Genomic DNA, 21,371 nt, shown 5'->3' with positions numbered 1-21,371 from the left:
AACCCACTGTTGGTGTGAATGCAAACTGGTTAAGCCACTATGGAAGTCAGTCTGGAGATTCCTCAGAAACCTGAACATAACCCTACCATACAACCCAGCCATCCCACTCCTTGGAATTTACCCAAAGGAAATTAATTTGGCAAATAAAAAAGCCATCTGCACATTAATGTTTATTGCAGCTCAATTCACAATAGCTAAGACCCGGAATCAATCTGAATGCCCATCAACAGTAGACTGGATAAAGAAATTATGGGACATGTACTCTATAGAATACTATACAGCAGTGAAAAACAAGGAAATTGGTCATTTGCAACAAAATGGAGGAAACTGGAAAACATCATGCTGAGTGAAATAAGCCAGTCCCAAAGGGGCAAATATCATATGTTCTCCCTGATCGGTGACAACTAACTGATTACCAAAAAGGAAACCTGTTGAAGTGAAATGGACACTATGAGAAACAGTGATTTGATCAGCTCTTGCCCTGACTGTTGATGAACAACTTCATATTTTATCCCTTTTAGTATTTTTCTTGATATACTTAATACTATTGGTTGAATTCTGTAATTAATACACAATTATTCTTTTTAATATAAATTTTCTTTTTTTTTAACTTTTATTTAATGAATATAAATTTCCAGTGTACAGCTTATGGATTACAATGGCTTCCCCCTCCCATAACTTCCCTCCCACCTGCAACCCTCCCCTCTCCCGCTCCCTCTCCCCTTCCATTTGCATTAAGATTCATTTTCAATTCTCTTTATATACAGAAGATCAATTTAGTATAAAGATTTCAACAGTTTTCAACCACATAGAAACACAAAGTGAAACATACTGTTTGAGTACTAGTTATAGCATTAAATCAAAATGTACAGTACATTAAGGACAGAGATCCCACATGAGGAGCAAGTGCACAGTGGCTCCTGTTGTTGACCCAACAAATTGACACTCTAGTTTATGGTGCCAGTAACCATCCTAGGCTGTCATCATGAGTTGCCAAGGCTATGGAAGCCTTCCAAGTTTGCCGACTCTGATCATATTTAGACAAGGTCATAAAAGACAGAGTGAGGATAGTAACCAATGATCCTAAGAGTGGCATTTACCAGGTTTGAACAATTCTACAGCATTAAGTGGGGAAGAGGACCATCAGTACACACATGTTGGGAGTAGAGCCATTGGTGGTAGAGTAGAGGTTATGATTACAAAGGGATGAGGCCCAAGTGCACTAGACAGGCCTAGAACAAAGGACAGAGTTATTATTATAGGAGCTAAGAAAGGTGCTGTCTAAGCTACAATTAAGTTTTCTGATTGAGAGGCAAATAGAACCTGATAAGAATTATTCTTAAGTGTTGAAACTTAACTGAAAAGTGATCCCTGTTAAATATAAGAGTGGGAATAACAGAGGGAGGAGATGTACAATTTGGGACATGCTCAATCGGACTTGCCCCAAATGGTGGAGTTAGAAACGTGCCAGGGGATTCCAATACAATCCCATCAAGGTGGCATGTACCAATGCCATCTCACTAGTTCAAGTGATCAATTCCTTTTCACAGTTGATCATAATAATAGGACTAAGAGTCAAAGGGATCACATAAAGAAGACTAGTGTTTGCAAATACTAACTGATAGAATAAAAAAGGTGGAGAATATTCCAACATGGGAAGTGGGAGACACAGCAGACTCATAGAGTGGCAGATGTCCTGAACAGCACTCTGGTCTCAGAATCAGCCCTTAAGGCATTTGGATCTGGCTGAAAAGCCCATGAGAGTATTTTAGGCATGGAAAGCCAAGATACTCTGGCAAAAAAAAAAACAAAAACAAAAACAAAAAACACCTAAATGAGATCCCAGTGGAAGGAACGGGTCATCAAAGAAGGAGGTACCTTTCTCTGAAGGGAGGAGAGAACTTCCACTTTGACTATAACCTTGTCTAAATAAGATTGGAGTTGGCTAACTCAAAAGGCTTCCATAGCCTTGGCAACTCAGGACAAGAGCCTAGGTGATTACTGGCGCCATAAACAAGAGTGCCCATTTGTTAAGTCAACAACAGGTGTCACTGTGCACTTACTCCTCATGTAGGATCTCTGTCCTTAATGTGCTGTATATTGTTATTTAACACTATAACTAGTACTCAAACAGTATGTTTATACTTTGTGTTTCTGTGTGAGTGCAAACTGTTGAAAGCTTTACTTAATATATACTAAATTGACCTTCTGTGTATAAAGGGAATTGAAAATCTTGATGTGAATGGAATGGAAAGGGAGAGGGAGCGGGAAAGGGGAGGGTTGTGGGTGGGAGGGAAGTTGGGGGGGGAGCCATTGTGATCCATACGCTGTATTTTGGAAATTTATATTCATTAAATAAATGTTAAAGACTGTTTAACCCATATAATATGTTATATGCATCCAAAAGCTTATCCATTTCTTCTAGGTTTTGAAATTTGTTGGTGTGTACTTATTCATAACAGGCACTAGAGATCTTTTGTATACTGATGATTTAGTTGTTAATATCTCTGTTTTCTGGGCCAGTGCTGTGGGTTAGCAGGTAACGCCAACACCTGCAGCACCAACATCCTATATGGATGCAGGTTCAAATCCTGACTGCTCTACTTCTGATCCAGCTCTCTGCTATGGCCTGGGAAAGCAGTAGAAGATGGCTCAAGTGCTTGGGCCCCTGTACCCACATGGGAGACCTGGAAGAAACTCCTGGCTCCTGGCTTGAAATCAGCCCAACTTAAGCCATCTGGGGAGTGAACCAGGAGATGGAAGACCTCGATCTCACTCTCGCTGTCTAGCTTGCTCTCCCTGCCTCTTCCTCTTTTTAACTCTGCCTTTCAAATAAATAAATAGATCTTTTAAAAAAGTCTCTGTTTTCATCTTAATTTTGAGGCTTATATTTTTTTCAAAGAAATGAATTATTTGCTATTTGCTACTTTCTTTGTCTCTCTGTATTTCTGCTTCTGATCTTTTCTAATCTTTATTTCCTTCTAATTTTTATTTGGGTCTTTTAGTTTCTTGAGTTGCATCATTAGGTTGTTTATTTAATTGAAATCTTTATTTTTCTCTTTTGGTGTGGGCTCTTATTGCCATAAACTTTCCTTTTAGTTCTCATTCACTGTATCCTGTAAGTTTTGGCATGTTGCATTTCCATTGTCAGTTGTTTTGGGAAGTTCTTAAGCTTATCTTTCGACTACTTTCATGACTACTTTATTCCAAAGATAAAGTCGATGGATTCATAATGTGGGAATATTTTGTCTGCTGTGATAAAATTCTATCCAGATCTATAAAAATCATGTGGGATTAACTATCTTTCACAAACCCCTCCAGGGATTTGTGGGAAGTGGTCAGTTATTTCTTAAAGAATTTCATGTTACAGAAGTGATAATACATACTTATTGTTCACAATTTAGCCATAAACAAAGGAAGCAAATAAATTCTTGAACTCTGCTACTCTGAACAAAAAACATTGGTATTATTTAGGTTTATATCCTGACATTGATAAAAAGAATAATGAAATTTTAAAAATAAGGTCATATCATAAACCACTTTGTTACCTACTTTTCCTTTAATATTTCATGATTTCTATGGTGATCATGTTTATGCCAATCTCTATCAGCTTTTTTAATGACTGCATATTTTATAATGTATAATTCCAGTATATTTCTGATTTTCCCTTTTAATAGCAATGTAGTATACGTTATTTCTTTAATATACAAATTTGTAGAAATGCAAATGTTGGATCAAAGATATGTAGAGTTCTAAGGATTATGGTGTATTGTCTGAATGCCTGCCTTAAAGTTGTATTGATAGATGGTTTGCTAATAGTAAGTATCTACTAACTTACTTTTCGGGGAGATAGATTGAATCTGTATCATAACCTCAGTTTGTTAGTTCTTCATTTTCTTTCTAAAAGCTAGCAAACCCATTTTCTGTACATCTTTTGATTTAATCAAATATAATTTTTGCATTTGATAGTTTAAATGCTAAGTTAAAAGACTTTGGCTTCTTTGAAAAGAATTGGAGCAGTGGGCATTGTTGTGATTGCACAGATAAACTGTGTCAGTTTCTCAGTGTGTAGTTTGTAACTTGGTATAGAGGGTTTTTATTCTCTTTTGGGTCACTTGTGGGTACTGGCTGCCTGCCAAGGAGGCCAAAGTTAAAATATTTGAGCTAGAAGAAAGCAGACTAGTAATAGGGACAAAGTGTAGCATGATGTGAAAATTGGGAGGGATTTATTTTGTTCTAGATGAGCATGAATGTTCTACTTATGTTGGAGGATCTATCCCAGATTAATTTATTTCCTAAATGGACCTGTCTTGGTTCTGTCACTTCTCTGATTCATGGATCTTTTGAAAATGTTTTAGTTTCTCCATTACACTCCATTTCTCCCATAAAGGATGATGGCATTTTGAAATATCTGTGAACTCCCTGAGTGATTTTGAAATAACCAGTTTGTTTTCCCCTGCTTGAACGTGAATGATAGCATTGTAATTTGTCTGCAGTCTCTTTGATAATCATTGAAAAGGTCTGAAAGTGTGACCTTTTGTGTTCTAATTATTCAAGACTCAGCAGGTGTTCCTGCGCATTTGTTTGAGATTATGGCCTTGCATGAAGATGTGTGAGGCTGTGTTTCTAGAGCTCCCACTCCAGTGCTTCCGGCTGCCCTTGCCGGCAGTGGTTGTACAGAAAAGGAAAGATCTGTGCAGGAGAAAGGTTCCTGGAAGCATGTGAGCTGGACCTTTAGTGTGTGGTGCCTGAGAGTGAAAACCTTGGTCCTGTCACCACTGCAGCATCCTTCCTGCTTTTCAGGTCGCCTCTGCCAGCGTCCCCAGGTGGTTTTCTAATTTACAGTCTCCATAGTGTTAGGTTATGCCATGGCTGGCAATTTTGAGTTCCTGACAATAACTGAGTCACTGCAGCCCATCTTGTTCTGACTAGTGGAGTTACCAGTGACTCAAAGCGACAGTCTTCTCCCCTCCTGTTCCTGGTGACAAGACTCCATATGTTGTCGTCGGCTTAGTCAGTGTATCTGGCTTATTGCATCTGCAAGAATACGTGGTAAATTTAGATTCGTGGCTTTAAGAAGAAAATATTTTCAGAAACACTTTTCATACTGTATGAAGTTTTTGGCATTTGTATATGTACATGAAGGCCCCATGTAAAAGTTGCCTGCCCCTGAACTGAGAAATACTACTTGGAATTCTATCAGAACTAGATGTTCCCTCTGATTCTTTAGTTGGAGCAATTTGGTTTGCTGATTGTTTTAAGTTGGGCAGTGGTACTTGGAAGGAAGCAAATAAGCTCAGTTAGCTTAGATGAAGCATAAGTTGCTCAGAGATACTGCCCACCTCCAGGAATCCACTGTATAGCAAAATTAAACCCACTTGCTCTGAAAATAAATGAGTCACTGCAGTTAGCTGGTAGGTTTTGAAGCATTCGTGGGAGGGCTGTGTCTTTATTTTTTTCATTTAACAAAATTGAACAAAGACTGCAGATTTTTCTCTCCTTTAAAAATAAAAACATGAAACAGGAAAAAAAAGTGTTATTTTTAAAAATCTGGCTCTGAGTTTCCTGTTCTGGGAAGCATGGGTAAGTACATTCCTTCCTGTCTCTCCTACTGAATACAACTGTGGAGCCTGGATGAGAATGCATGGAGCAGCTATTCGAGGACTCTGAGAAGCAAATAGTAGGTTGAGGAAGAAGATCAGGATTGGCAAGGAGTTTCCCATTTTTCCCTTCTGCTCCTCCTGCCATTTGGCCCTCAGGGCAGGAGCAGCTGCAGAAATGCATAGGCTGGCGGACTGAAAGGAAGCCCAGACTGCAGGAAGGGAAGAGCTTGGAGAAGCAGCTTTATATAGCTGTCAGTGAACCCCCAGGCCCCCTAGCTGCCAGGGAGACAGCCATCCAGACTGGCCACTGCACACAGGACACACATCTGAGCAGTACTGCTTTGAAAACGAAAACAAAATGTTCTCCAGAAGATTTAAACAAGACTCAGGGTCTTAAAATATTCAGAATGTTTATGATATAATCAAATTACTCATCATAAGGAAAACCACTTTGCATATGAAGAGACAATCAATAGGTGGATGTCATTGTGGGATGACATAGATGTTGGAATTATCTGATAAAGGCTTAAAGCAGGCTGGCGCCTCGGCTCACTAGGCTAATCCTCCGCCTGTGGCGCCGGCACACCGGGTTCTAATCCTGGTCGGGGCATCAGATTCTGTCCCGGTTGCCCTTCTTCCAGTCCAGCGCTCTGCTGTGGCCTGGGAGTGCAGTGGAGGATGGCCCAAGTGCTTGGACCCTGCACCCACATGGGAGACCAGGAGAGGCTCCTGGCTTCGGATCAGCGTGGTGCACTGGCTGCAGCGTGCCAGCTGCAGTGGCCATTGGGGGGTGAACCAATGGAAAAGGAAGACCTCTTTCTCTGTCTCTCTCACTGTCCACTCTGCTGTCAAAAAAAAAAAAAAAAACAAAAAAACTTAAAGCAGCTATTTTATAAATGTCACCACAAGTTGGCTAAACCTTTGTGAAACAAATAGAGAAATTTCTCAGTAAAGACATAGATGATGTAAAGAAGAGCCAAATACAATGACTAAAATGAAGAACTCAGAATGGCCTCAATAGCACAATGAAGATGACAGAAAAAAGAATGAAGTCAAGGATAGCTGAATAGAAATCATACAATCTGAATAGCAGATAAGGACAATCGCAGAAAAAATAAACAGGGTCTCCTGGATCTGTAGGATATGAACAGAAGTTTGATACTCATGTCATTGGAGTCCTATCAGAGAGGACAAATGATATGGTGGTAAAAATGATTGAAAAGTTTCCAAAGGGAGCAGAAGACATAAACCTGCATATTCTAGAAGTATAAGATAGGGCTCAACATTGTGCCTGCAACACTGGCATCCCATATGAATACCAGTATGAATCCCTGCTGCTTCATTTCCAGTCCAGCTCCCTACTAAAGTGCCTGGGAAAGCAGCAGAATGTAACTCAAGTGGCCCCTGCCACATCCCCGCGTGGGAGACCAGATGAAGCTTCTAGCTTCTGCCTGGCCCAGCCCTGGCCATTGCAGCCATTTGGGGAGTGAACCAGTGGATGGAAGATCTTTCCCTCTGTGTCCCTCCTCCTTTCTCTGTGACTCTGCCTTTCAAATCAATAAACCTTTTTTTAAAAAGACCAGGGTAGAAGTACAGAAACACATATCCAGACACATCTTAATCAAATTTCTGAAAACTAATTTTTAAAAATATTTAAAAGAGTTGCAGAGAGGGAGAGACAGATACAGAGAAAGAGATCTTCTATCTGCTGATTCACTCCCAAAGTGACTGCAGCAACAGCTAGGGCTGAGGCAGTACCAAGCCAGGAGACAGGAGTTTCATACAGGTCTCCTACACGGATGCAGGGGTTACAGGACTTGGACCATCTTCTGCTGCTTTCCCAGGAGCATTACCAGGGAGCTGTATTGGAAATGGAGTAGTGGGGACATGAACCAGTGCCCATATGGGATGCCGGAGTCATAGGTGGTAGCTTAACCTGCTGTGCCACAACACGTCCCAAAAGTAATTACTGAAACTAAAGAAAATGTTAACAGCCCTTGTCTCCATTGTTGAGGAGCAGTGCGTTTTTTTTTTTTTTCTTTCTTCATACTATTTGTTGAACCCTTTACTTAGAAGGGTTAATCTTAAGAGTATAAAGTTAACTGAAAGATTTTTGTAAAAGTAAGATTGGGAATAGGAAAGGGAGGCGGAAGAAGGGTGGGAACATGGGTGGGAGGGAGGAAGGTGGGAAGTATCATTATGTTCCTAAATCTTTATTTATGAAATACATGGAATTTGTGTACTTTCTTTTTTTGAATTTTATTTAATGTTGAAAGCAGGCAAGAAAAATAACAAATTACCCGTGAGAAACAATGATTTGAATGACAGGATTTCACACCAGAAATCATAGGAGCCATAAAGAAGTGGCCCAGTATTTTTAAAGCACTGTCCAAAAAGGACTGTTAACCCAGAATTCTGTATGCAACAAAAATAGCCTTTATAAGTGAAGGTGAGTGGCTGGCTCTGTGGCGTACAGGTTAAACTCCTGCTTGCGATGCCGGCATCCCTATCAGAATGTCCACTCCAGTCCCGGCTGCTCTGCTTCTGATCCAGCTTCCTGCCGATGTGCCTCGGAAAGCAGCAGTTGATGGCCTGAGTATTTGGCCCCGGCCGTGCATTGGGAGACCAGGATGGAGAAGCTTGCTCCTGGCTTTGGACTGGCCTGGCCCTGGCCATTGTTGGACATTTAGGGAGTGAACCAGCGAATAGAAAATATGTCCCTCCCGTGCCAGTGCCGTGGCTCACTTGGTTAATCCTCTGCCTGTGGTGCCAGCATCCCATATGGGCACTGGGTTCTAGTCCCGGTTGCTCCTCTTCCAGTCCAGCGCTCTGCTGTGGCCTGGGAAGGCAGTGGAGGATGGCTGGTGTGCTTGGGCCCTGCACCCACGTGGGAGACCAGGAAGGGGCACCTGGCTCCTGGCTTTGGATCGGCGCAGCACCGGACGTGGTGGCCATTTGAGGGGTGAACCAATGGAAGGAAGACCTTTCTTTCTCTCTGTCTATAACTCTACCTGTCAAAAATAAAAGAAAAAATATGTCCCTCTCCCCACCCTTGTCACTCTGCCTTTCAAATATTTTTTAAAAAATTAATTGAAGATGAAACATGCATTATCACAATAAGGAAAAATCGGAATTAACAGCCAGAAGGTCTGTATGTAGTGAATAACAACTAAAATAAGTCCTTTTTACAGAAGGGAAATGATATTGCAAAGAATATTAGAACATCAGGAATTAAGACCAACAGTAAAGTAGGTTTCTGAGTAAATATAATAGACTCTTCTCTTGCATTCTCTAAATCACATTTGGCGGTTGAAAGCAAACAGTCATCTAATATTGTGATGATGGAATTCTCAAATTATATAGATGTAGAGGGTGACCTATCTAGGGTTAGTTTTCTATATTCCACTTGTGAAATATTGATTCTAAACAGTCTCTGAAAATATAACTATTGATATTACAATCCCTAGGGCAATAATCTAAGATAAAAAAATCCAACAAGCAAAGTGAAATACTAAAAAACGTTTCTTAGTGGAATGCAGTATGGTACAATCATGCTGTAAAATAGTTTAGCAGGGATTTTTTTTTAAACTCAAATATATGCATATCATTATGACTAAATAGTTTTACTCCTGGGTATTTTTTAAAAAAGATTTACTTACCTGAGAGGCACAGGGAGAGACAGAGAACCTCCATCTGTTGGTTCACTCCTCAAATGCTGCAATGTCCAGAGCTGGGCTGATCTGAAGCCAGGAGCCAAGAGCTGCTTCTTTGTCTCCCATGTGGGTGCAGGGCCCCAAGCATTGGGCCATCTTCTACTGCTTTTCCAGGCCATTAGCAGAGAGCTGGATTGGAAGAGAAGCAGCTGGAACATGAACTGGCACCCATATGGGATGCTGGCAATACAGGCGGAGGCTTAGACCACTATGCTACAGTGGTGGCCCCCCTCCTGGGTATTTACTCCAATGATTAGGAACACTGATTTGCCTCCAACAGCTTCTACGCCTCTACAGGAATGTTCATTGCATCTGTATACTAACTAAAACTAGGGACAGTATTCTGAGGTCAATCCATACTACAGTGGGATACTGCTCACCAATAAAAAGGAACAAATTGTGGATATATGCAACATTTTGAGTGAATCTCAGAGCCAATAAACTGAGTGGAAGAATGCAATTTAAAAAATTAGATACTGTGTGATTCCATTTACATAATATTGAAAAATCAAACTATAGTGATTGGGTCAGTGGTTGTTAGGCATTAAGCATGAGGAGAGAGTGTAGCTATAAGGGATAGCACATGGGCCTCTTTTTTTTTTTTTTTGGACAGAGTGGACAGTGAGAGAGAAAGGTCTTTCCTTTCACCCTCCAATGGCTGCTGCAACCGGCGTGCTGCGGCTGGCGCCTCGCGCTGATCCGAAGGCAGGAACCAGGTGCTTCTCCTGATCTCCCATGTGGGTGCAGGGCCCAAGCACTTGGGCCATCCTCCACTGCACTCCCGGGCCACAGCAGAGAGCTGGCCTGGAAGAGGGGCAACCGGAACAGAATCCGGTGCCCCGACCGGGACTAGAACCCGGTGTGCTGGAGCCGCAGGCGGAGGATTAGCCTAGTGAGCCGCGACGCTGGCCACAAGGGCCTCTTTTAGGGGCATTGGAATGGTCGTGCGTTTTGATTGTAGTGGTCCTTGCATGTGTTTAAACTTGCACAATTGTACACTCAGAAAAAAAGGTGAGAACAACAAATCTGAGTTAGGTGCATGTGAGGACTTGGGATCTACAGATGTTGGGACAGAGACCTGGACTTTCCATAGTCTGTTTTCTGCTCTTAAAATGTCATCTTAAGTAAACAATTTGGAAAAACTCAGATGAGAGCTTAACTACTTTTTTCATACCAGCTAGCAACATATAATTATTATGGTTTTACTAAAAATTTAGTGCCAAGTATTGTGTATTCTCTACATTCCACCCGACTCTTCTTATGATCAATGACAAGCTGTTAATTGATGGCCATTTCAGCACAGGGAATGATGGTAAAGAACTTAATTTCCCATTATCCACAAGTAGAGTATTCAGTTTATAGATTACTTTTACTAATTTAAAATGTATGTAGTGGGGTGGGCACTTGGCGTAGGGGTTAAGAAGCCAACATCCCATGTCGGAGTTCCAGAGTTCAAGTCCCTGGTCCTGAGTCCTGATCCCAGCTTCCTTCTAATGCACACCCTGGGAGGCACAAGATGATGGCTCAGGTAGTCAGGTCTCTGCCACCCATATGGGAGACCTGGGTTGAGTTCCCTGCTCCCAGCTTCAGCCAAGGCTGTGCCAGGCTAGCATTTGGGGAGTGAACCAACAGATGGAAGCTTGTCTCCTTCCCTCCATCTCCTGAATGAATGAATAAATATTTTAAAATTCCTTTAATTCTTCTCATGAGGAAAGACAGTATAAATTAGTATGTATAATGAGCTTGGGAGTCAGAGAGCTGATGTTCATCCCAGCTCCACTGCCTATTGTGGACCTTGGCCAAATTATGAACTATTTCTGAGCTAAGGGTGATTGGAGAGCCCTTGTCTCACCGTTGTTGCAAAGCTAGAGTTTCATTATCATTCCTCTAACCTCTAGGTGTATGCCATCTCTCTTACTGTTCTTTGATGGTTTAATGCCAAATTTACCATTAACTCAAATAAAAAGTAAAAGATTATCATAGGCTCAAAACCTCAGCAGAAATACTCCTGGTAATGTCTGTGCTGCAGACCTGCTGACTTGCTCTAGGCAGCCATCCACATTCCCAGCTGTGCCACCCCACTACCGTGACTCATCTGGGTTGGTAACATTGCTAAAGACTTGAAAGTGTTGCTATGAGAGGATCAGAGAGAGAATATACTTCTATTCTCAAAAAATGCCAAATGCTTCTTCAGTGTGTGTGGGTTGAGGTTCTGTCATGATCTGCAAAATATAGCATATACTCTTAACAGAATGAATCAGAGGAGGCCACCTGTGAAATGTGTGCCACAGCCTGAATGCTCCCAACTGAAGCAGGGGCTGGGGTATTCAGGAGGCAGAGTGGATGAGGTATTCATCTGCACATTGGGCTGACCCAGGGAGTAGATTCTTGAAGAGGGATTATAGCTCTGTTGTGGCAGAGCTGTAGCCTGAATCAGATGAGCACAGTTTTCTGGCCTTGTGTAACCAGTGGTTGAAATTTCTACCATGCTTTGTATTACTGAACAGTTCCTGTAGGGCTGTACTTGCTATTGTGCTGGTGAAGGTGGAAATTGTACAAGGTGGAAATTTGATCCAAGGAGTAGAGTCTGATCCCTTGAGCTCTTTTGGTAGGCATCTCTTACTTTTTTGCAAAGTAGGACTGTGACTATTCTTCATGCCTGGGGCAAGGCTGAGTTTGTAGTAGAGATCTAGTAGCAAGTAGAGGTTAAGGAAGATGTGGCTGAATAATTTTATATTGCGTATGTATATTTCATTATCTTTACCCAGCTGTCTGCTGATGGACACCTAGGTTGATTCCATATCTTTTCTATTGTGAATAGTGCTGCAATAAACATGGTAGTGCAGATGTCTCCTTAACATACTGATTTCTTTTTGTTTGGGTATATTCCCAGTAATGGAATTGCTAGATCATATGATAATTTTACTTCTAGTTTTTTTTTTTTCTTTTTCAAATGATTTACTTATTTTAATTTGAAAGGCAGAGATATCTTCCATCTACTGGTTCATTCCCCAAATGTCCTCAACAGCCAGCGCAGAGCCAAGTCAAAGCCAGGAGCCCAGAACTCCTCTTCGGCTGTGCATAAGTGGATTTACTTTGATCTATGTGTGTGTTTTTATGACTGTACCACACTGGTTTTGGTTAGTATAGCTTTATAGCATGTTTTGAAATCAGGTATGTCTCCAGCTTTGTTTATTTTGCTCAAGATTCCTTTGACTATCTGAGATCTTTTGTGGTTCCATATAACTACTGGAATTTTTTTTTCTACTTCTGTGAATATCATTGTTATTTTGATAGCAAATGCATTGAATCTGTAGATTGCTTTGGAGATATGGACATTTTAACAATATTCTTCTAATTCATGTTCATGAGATGTCTTTCCATGTTTTAGTGTCCTTTTCAATTTCTTTCACCAGTGTTTCGTGATTTTCATCATAGCAATTTTTTTTTGCCCCTTGATTAAATGTATGTCTAGGTATCGTATGTTTTAGTAGCTATTACAAATTGGATTGCTTTCTTGATTTCTTTTTCAGCAGGTTTGTTATTGGTATACGACATGCTAGTGATTTTTACAAGTTGATTTTGGTATCCCACACGTTTCATTTTTTAACAAGTCTTTGGGTGGAGTCTGAAGTATGAGGGGTGTTGACTAGTAAAGTGGTTGTGGTGCTAGTGATTGGCATTTATGATTGACACCTATGAATTGCTTACTGTTGGGCTCTGCACATGTAGCTGTAAACTTGGCTTTCCTGGTTTGGCTGAGCTCCCGTTTTATCAGGATACTTTAACCACAGGTTAAACTGCAAAGTGGGTGGTCTTGGGTATGTCCTCATGGAGGACAGGATCCTTCATCCTTGAAGGAGACTCTTGTGGCTTCTCCCTGTTTGCTCATGTCTAACTCTCTTTGACATACAGTCTTTATTTCTTATTTATTATGTTCTTTCTAGACATAATTTATTGAGAGTTTTAGTAATGCAGGGATGTTGAATTTTATCAAATGAATTTTCTGCATCTGTTGAAATCATCATTTGGTTATCGTTCATTTTGCTAATGTGATGATGTATCATGTTTATTGATTGGTGTATGTTAAATTGTCCTTGCATCCCTGGGGTAAATCCTACTTGATCATGATGTATAATCTGTTCGATGTGTTGTTGGATTTAGTTTGCTAGTGTTAAATTTTTGCATTTGTGTTTATCAGAAATACTTATCTGTAAGCTTTTCAGTGTGCTTCTTTGGTTTAATATCAGGGTAATACTGGCTTAATGGAATGAATTTGGAAACATTCTCTCACTTTCAGTTTTTTTTGAACACTTTTTTTAAGGGTTTATTTTTTTGAAAGGCAGAGTTACAGAGAGAGGGAGAGGTAGAGAAAAAGGCCTCCCTTCTGCTGGTTCACTCCCCAAACGGCTGCAATGACCGGAGCTGGGCCGACCTAAAGTCAGGAGCCAGGAGCTTCCTCCAGGTCTCCCACGTGGGTGCAGGGGTCCAAGGACCTGGGCCATCCTCCATTGCTTTTCCAGGCCACAACAGAGAGCTGGGTAGGAAGAGGAACTGCTGGGACATGAACTGGCACCCATATGGGATGTTGGCACTGCAGGCGGAGGCCCAGCCCACCACGCCACAGTGCCAGCCCCTACTCTTTAGAAGAGTTGGTGTGTGTTCTTTAAAAATTTGGTAGAACTCAGCAGTGAAGCCATCCATTTCTAAACTTTTCTTTGTTGGGAGACTTTTATTAATGATTCAATCTCATTGCTCATTATTTCTGTCTTCATATTTCAAACTTGGTAAGTTATATACATTCAGGAGTTTATCCATTTCTCCTAGGTGTTACAGTTTGTTGGAATCTATTTGCTCATAAGAGTTCCTAGTGATCTTTTGTATTTTTTAAAATATTTATTTATTCATTTAAAAGAGTTCTGGAGAGAGATACACAGAGAGCTCTTACATTTGCTCATTTATTCCTCAAACGTCCATAATGGCCAGGGCTGAGCCAGGCTGAAGCTAGGAGCCCGAAATTCCTTTCAGGTCTTCCAGGTGTGTGACAGTGGCCCAACTATTTGGGCCATCTTCCATTTGTGTCCAAAGCACATTAGCAGGAATATTGCTTTGGAAGTAGAGCAGTTGGGACTTGAACCCGTGTCCATGTGAGATGCTGACATCACAGGTGTTGGCTTAACCTGCTGTACCACAACATCTACCCTGATCCTTGATGTTTCTGTGGTAACAGTTTATTTTCTCTTTCATTTCTGGTTTTAATTGAGTCTTCTCTTTTTATGTAAAGGTCAGTCTTTCATTCTGTTCCATTTGGCTCCATTCCTGTCTTTATGCCAGTGCCATATTGATGGAATTACTGTAATATTGTAAAATATGTTGAAATCAGGAAGAATGTCTCATCTGCTTTTATTTTTCAACGTTGTTTTGATTATGCATAATCCTTGGTGGTTCTATATGAATTTTAGACTTATCTATTTTTTTGTCACAAGGATTTTTGCTAGGGGTTACATTAAATCTATGGGTCACTTTGGGTACTATGGACATTTGAACAATATTAAGTCTTCCAATCCATGAACAAAAAAGTCTTTCTGTTCATTTATGTCCTCTTTCCTTTCTCTCCTCAATGTTGTATGGCTTTCAGGATATGAGCCTTCTATCTGTTCTGATCATACTATAAGATTATTTTCCTTTTTCTATTTTATAGAAATTAAACTCATCTAATATGTTGACATTGTATTCTACAACTTTCCTATATTTCTTTATAGTAACAGATTATGGGGTTTTTTTATGGCATCATTAGTGTTTTCCACATATAAGATTAAGTTATTGGCAAATATGGGTACACAGCAGACTCATAGAATGGCAGACATCCTAAACAACACTCTGGCCTCAGAATCAGCCCTTAAGGCATTCGGATCTGGCTGAAGAGCCCATGAGAGTATTGTAGGCATGGAAAGCCAAGATACCATGGAAAAGAAAAAAAAAAGAAGACCTAAATGAAAGATCTCTGTGAGTGAGATCCCAGTGGAAAGAACGGGGCCATCAAAGAAGGAGGTACCTTTCTCTGAAGGGAGGAGAGAACTTCTGCTTTGACTATGGCCTTGTCGAAATAAGATCAAAGTTGGCAAGCTCAGGGGGCTTCCATGGCCTTGGGAACTCATGACTAGAGCCTGGAGAGATTGCTGACACCTTAAACAAGAGTGTCAATTTGTTAAGTCAACAACAGGAGTCACTGTGCACCTATTCCTCATGTATGATCTCTGTCCTTAATGTGTAGTTCAATGTGAATTAATGCTATGACTAGTGCTCAAACAGTATTTTGCACTTTGTGTTCTGTGTGGGGGCAAACTGATGAAATCTTTACTTAATATATACTAAATTGATCTTCTGTATATAAAGAGAATTGAAAATGAATCTTGATGTGAATGGAATGGGATAGGGAGCGGGAGATGGGAGGGTTGTGGGTGGGAGGGAAGTTATGGGGGGAAAAGCCATTATAATCCATAAACTGTACTTTGGAAATTTATATCTACTAAATAAAAGTTTAAAAAAGTTATTGGCAAATAAATAATTTTACTTTCTCCTTTCCAGTTTGTATTTCCTTCTTTTTATTAAATACTCCGGCTAGGACTTCTAGCATTTTGTTGAATAGAAATGGCCAGAGTGAACATTTTTGCTTTACTTATGATCTTAAACAAAAAGCTTTAAGATTTTTCATAATTGAATAAGATGTTAGCTGTAGGATTTTTATATATGACTTTTATTATGTTGAGTTAGCTTCCTTCAACTACTGGTTTGAGTTTTTATAGGAAACACTCTTGAATTTTGTCAAATGCCTTTTCTGCATCCACAGAGATGGTCATGTGGTATCTTTCATTCTGTTATCGTGCTGTATTACATTAATTGACTTGCATATGTTGAACCATCTTTCATCCTAGGAATGAATCCCACTCGCTCATGGTGTATGAGCTCTCTCTCGCTCGCTCTCTTTTTTTTTTTTTTTTTTTTGATTTATTCATTTGAAAGGCAGAGTTACAGAGAGCCAGAGAGAGAAAGAGAGAGAGAGAGACAGAGAGAGAGGTCTTCCATCTGCTGGTTCACTCCCCGAATAGCTGCAACAGGCAAAGCTGGGCTGATCTGAAGCCAGGAGCCATGAGATTCTTCTGGGTCTCCCGTGCAGGTTCAGGGGCCAAAGGACTTGGACCATCTTCTACTGCTTTCCCAGACCATTGCAGAGAGCTGGATCAGAAGTTGAGCAGCTGGGACTTGAACCAGCGCCCATATGGGATGCTGACACAGCAGGAAGTGGCTTTACCTGCTACACCACAGTGCTGGCCCCAAAGTATCTCTTAAGACTTGGAAAATTTTTAGTTATTATTTCAACAAATCAGCCTTCTTTACCTTCATTTTTTCTCCCTCCAGAATACCCATAGTCCTTTTATTTGTTCTATTAATGATCACATAGGTTTTGTAGTCTTCATTTTCCCTCCCCACCCTGTCCTGACTGGGTTAATCCGAAAGAGATTTCGAAATTCTCTTTGCTTGAGCCAGTCTTTTGCTATGTCTCCCCGTTTTATTTTTAGTTTCTTTTTCATTCACTGAATTTATCATCTGCAGGATTTCTGTTATTTCTGCATTTCTTGTTCAGATCATGAATTGCTTTCCTAATCTCATCGTGGTGTTTTTCTGTACTCTGTTGTATGTTACTGAGATTTCTTAAGATTGTTATTTTGAATTCCTTTTTGGACATTTTCTAAATTTCCTTTACTGTAAGGTCTGTTATTAGAGAATTATTCTTTTCCCTTGGAGGTATCATGTTTTCTTGCCTTTTCATATTCTGTATGCTACATTGATATCTGGACATTTTGAGCAACAGTCACTTTTTCAATTTTATTGAGGGCTTTTGGGTTTTTCTTTGGTAGGCAGAGACTTTTCATGTGTATGGTGCTAAGATGTAGGGGTGCTGTGCTAACTTTGATTCTGGGTGGACACAAAGCTGTGCAATTCCTTCAGCTGTACTCTTTGTTAACATCTGTTGCACCAGTTGCCTAGGCTGCAGGTATTTGTGATTGCAGTGTTATGGTGTAGTTTTTCTGGGGATGGGGTTACCTCTTTGTTGGATGTTGGTCTGGGCACAGGTATCTATGGGTGCTGCAGGTGGGTAGCTCAGTGTTGGGCTTTCCTGTGGACTAGCTGTCAGCCTGGGCTCACATACAAGGGTGCTATGAGCCAGCCTGGGTGATTAGCTCCACTGTCCAGCATATCAGGCTGGGTTTGGGTATACCCTGTTGCTGGCAGTCTGGCTGCCTGTGTAGTGGGCTCTCTGAAAGGACGGGCAATTGTTGGGTGGTTGTGGGCACGTGGGGATGATGGCCGTGGGTTGGCTTTCCCTATGTGCAATTCTAACTTCCCTGAAGGCTGGGTTGCCAACTGGGTTTGAAGTTGGAGTCTCAGCCTTACTGTTGAACTCAGAGTCTGAGCGGCCAGGGCCATGGTATAGCAGTCACCCATGTGAGAAAGCATGGTGAGATGGCAGTAGACTGAAGGATGGAGACGCACTGTGCCTGTGCACCTCCAGTTTGGGATGCGCTCCAGAAGGGAGTCTGGTTTCAGGATGGTACCAAGTTGGACCAATTTTCCCAGTGTGTTGCTGGATACTGACAAGACTGGGTTCTGGGCCGGCGCCGTGGCTCAATAGGCTAATCCTCCACCTTGCGGCACTGGCACACCAGGTTCTAGTCCCAGTCGGGGCGCCGGAATCTGTCCTGGTTGCTCTTCTTCCAGGCCAGCTCTCTGCTGTGGCCTGGGAGTGCAGTGGAGGATGGCCCAAGTCCTTGGGCCCTGTACCCGCATGGGAGACCAGGATAAGCACCTGGCTCCTGCCTTGGGATCAGCGTGGTGTGCCAGCCGCAGCGCGCTGGCCAAGGCAGCTATTGGAGGGTGAACCAACAGCAAAGGAAGACCTTTCTGTCTCTCTCTCACTGTCCACTCTGCCTGTAAAAAAAAAAAAAAAAAAAAGACTGGGTTCTGGAACTGACAAGAGAGAGGTGTTTAGAATTCTGGATGTGTGGGTGAAGGAGAGGTGTCTGGTTGTTACAGGCAGAATTTTACTTGGTACCACTCGCATTTGGGCCTTTCTGGCTAAACATCTCCAAATATTAAACTTTCAGGCTTTTTCCTGGATAGAGAAGTACCAGGCTGAGTAGGTTCAAGGAACATCTGGCATGTGTGCTACCCAGTGTAACTAGAACCTAAGCTGATAAGTGTTTAGAAATAAGTAGTTTATAATTGATGGAAATATACAGATGTAGAGATTCTCTTAAGAAAAAACTGCTTGGCAAGGCCCTTCTGTGGAAGGGTAGCAGCGTTCCTGTCTCTGCACTGAGCATTTTCTCCCTTTGGTTTGATCTCTTGCAGAACAAATTGGAGCTTTAGCAGATCAGCACATTGTGCACGTGGCATGTGGCGAGTCCCACAGCCTGGCCCTCAGCGACCGCGGCCAGCTGTTTTCTTGGGGTGCAGGGAGTGATGGTCAGCTAGGGCTCATGACAACTGAGGACTCCGTGGCAGTGCCCAGGTAAGAATGTCACATAAGGAATCTGTGTTTCACATGTCAGTTGCTTAAAAAATTATATCCTGCTCTTTTGTTAGATTCTTTGTTTCATTTTTTCATTGATTTGCTATTCATTTGTGCCACTGTTGTGAGTTACACTGTTTTAGCACTATCACAAAATTGTAATTATTTGTAGAAGTATCCGTTTCCAGTTCAAAAATGTCAGCTGGTCAGAAACTGCACTTTATTCGTTTAGTAGCCTGGTTTTCAGCTGAGTGCCTGACACTTGATAAATGTTTGAAATAAAAGGGCATCTTTTCACTTCCTAGACTTATTAACCCTCATCTTAAAATTGCAAGTCTTAATCAATTATTCAATTAAGCAATTTAAAATAGAATCACAAGGCTGACTCTAATAATAGGCCAAATTACCATCAGCATTATAAATCACCAAAATGCCAAATATGCACAGATTCTTTAACACAAAATCATATAGTGATTTGAGTCTTAAATATTTACTTAATCTAAATCTTACATGATGTAGCTAAATATCTAACAGATGCTTCATTGCTAAGAAAGCATCCAGCATATTCAGTTCCTTTCAGTTCGACCTTTTGGGAGTGTTGTCTCAGTTTGTTGAGGTCTTTTAATGATCCAAGAGACTACTAGTTTATATTCTTCACATAATTCCTATCCCATTATGCTGCAAACGTGCCACATACCCCTTGTGCTAGTACTTGTCACAGTCTCTGTAACTGTGTTTAATGTCTATTTTAGTAGCGTGGTGAGCCCTGGTTGGTTATCCACGATTCATGTTAGCATCGCCATTGCTAAGGATGCTTGTCACTTGCATTGCTCAGTTCAGTAAGTGGCCTCTCCTCCCCTGCCCAATCACCGCCCCTCTAAAGGACAGTGTGTTCTTCCCTCTGCCCTTCTTAGATGTTTATCTCTTAAATCAAAAGCTGTTCTAAGAGAAAGAGCAGCGTGGAGGTAACTGATTTCATTCACTGCTTGCTTTAGGACAAGTGATATCTTAGATTCATTTGTTCCAAAAATTAAGTTAATTTTGAGGGAGATGTGAAAGGGTGAGTGTTAGCGTATTAGTGTTGGTGGGAGAAGAGGTGCTATATTTTAGTGAAGTGCTATGTGATATTAGGGAAAAGATTCCTAACATTAAAGATAAGAGTGTTTCATTTGTTGATGACCAAAAACTCAATTAAGGTTTTTAATGACATTTCATTTCTAAAAGTGAGGGAATCTTTGTTACCGTAGCAATTTAATTTTCATTAATCATGCCTAAATTGTAGATGGTTTCCAATGCTTTGATTTGTGCATAGTATTATATTATAACTTCATTGAAATAAATTCATTAATTTATACCTTGGTATTATGGAAAGTAACACAGCTTTGAAGTCAGATAGTCTTGGCTTCTAATACTGGCTCTAAACTTACAAGGTGAGTGACCTTGGGCAAATGGTTTATCATATCTTAGCCTCAGTTTCCTAACTTAAAAATGGTACTATCTGTTAGTTCCGTGGAGGATAGAATGAGAGGCAGCAGTAAAACACAGATTGTGCTTGCCCTGTGTGCCCCGCCTCCTCCCCACCTCAAGGGTACAGTTTCCCTATTACTGTCTTTGTCCTGCTTCTCTTTTGTAATAATGACTGCGAGGTTCTGACAGGGTCCCAGCAATCCGTTAAGGGAGCATTCTGGGGGATTTGGAAGCTGGACGGGAAAAGGGGCTGTTGCTGCATGGTAGCTCTGGAAACACTGGTCCTCCAGGAAGTAGTGTGGTTCCCGATTTTAAACAATAGTAGGGTTCTACAGTCTGTTGATAGACACAGCCACTTAAATTCATATCCATGGAACTGTTCTGAGTGGAAAAAGCCAATCCTAAACATCTCGTATTGTGTGGCTCCATTTATTATAGCAGTAAAACTTCAGAAATAAATGGTAAATTGATGGTTGCCATGACTTAGGTGTGGGAAACATGAGAGGTTATAGAGGTGCAGCATCATCCTCGTGATGGTGGAGCTGTCCAGTGTTTTGATGGTGGTGGTGGAATCTGCACAGATGGTCAAGTTAATCTATACAAATAAGTACAAGTGAAAGTAGAGAAATAGGAATAAGATTGCGCGATTGTATTAGTGTCAGTACCATATACTATGGTTTTGCACAGTGTTACCACTGGGGAAAGCTGGCTAAAGTGCCCTGCTTTCAGTCCTTGTGGATGTGCACCCTCAAGTGAAACTGCTGCATCGTGGCATTGCCTGAGTTTTGAAAATCATTTAGACGCTAGCTGTATTCTTAGAGGTCTCTCTTTTAAAGCTCCTTCTATTTGTCCTTTAGTGGGGGTGACCACATGGAAAGTAACAAGACTGTTTTAAGTAGTCTGAGTGCAGATGTGTTTCTGTCTTTGACAACTACTTACAAGGCAGAAGGCTAGTGAAAGATCTAATAGAATTTACATCATGTAAGGTTATATATTTGATTTTAAAGTCTTTTG

General features: G+C 41.0%; 1 protein-coding gene across 2 annotated transcripts in view; it reads left to right on the top strand.

Moving 5' to 3' along the window:
- HERC3 (HECT and RLD domain containing E3 ubiquitin protein ligase 3) overlaps nucleotides 1-21,371 on the top strand; it is a 130,618-nt gene that overhangs the window by 46,840 nt on the left and 62,407 nt on the right. For both annotated transcript variants that reach the window (XM_062199869.1, XM_062199870.1), the window contains exon 4: nucleotides 18,731-18,890. In XM_062199869.1, the coding sequence (XP_062055853.1) occupies nucleotides 18,731-18,890 (160 nt within the window). The remainder of the gene's footprint in view (nucleotides 1-18,730; nucleotides 18,891-21,371) is intronic.

This window comes from Lepus europaeus, chromosome 8 (assembly GCF_033115175.1).
Source record: "Lepus europaeus isolate LE1 chromosome 8, mLepTim1.pri, whole genome shotgun sequence".
Lineage (NCBI taxonomy): Eukaryota > Metazoa > Chordata > Mammalia > Lagomorpha > Leporidae > Lepus > Lepus europaeus.
Note: the sequence above shows the minus strand (reverse complement) of the source record. Positions and strands in the feature narration are given on the sequence as shown.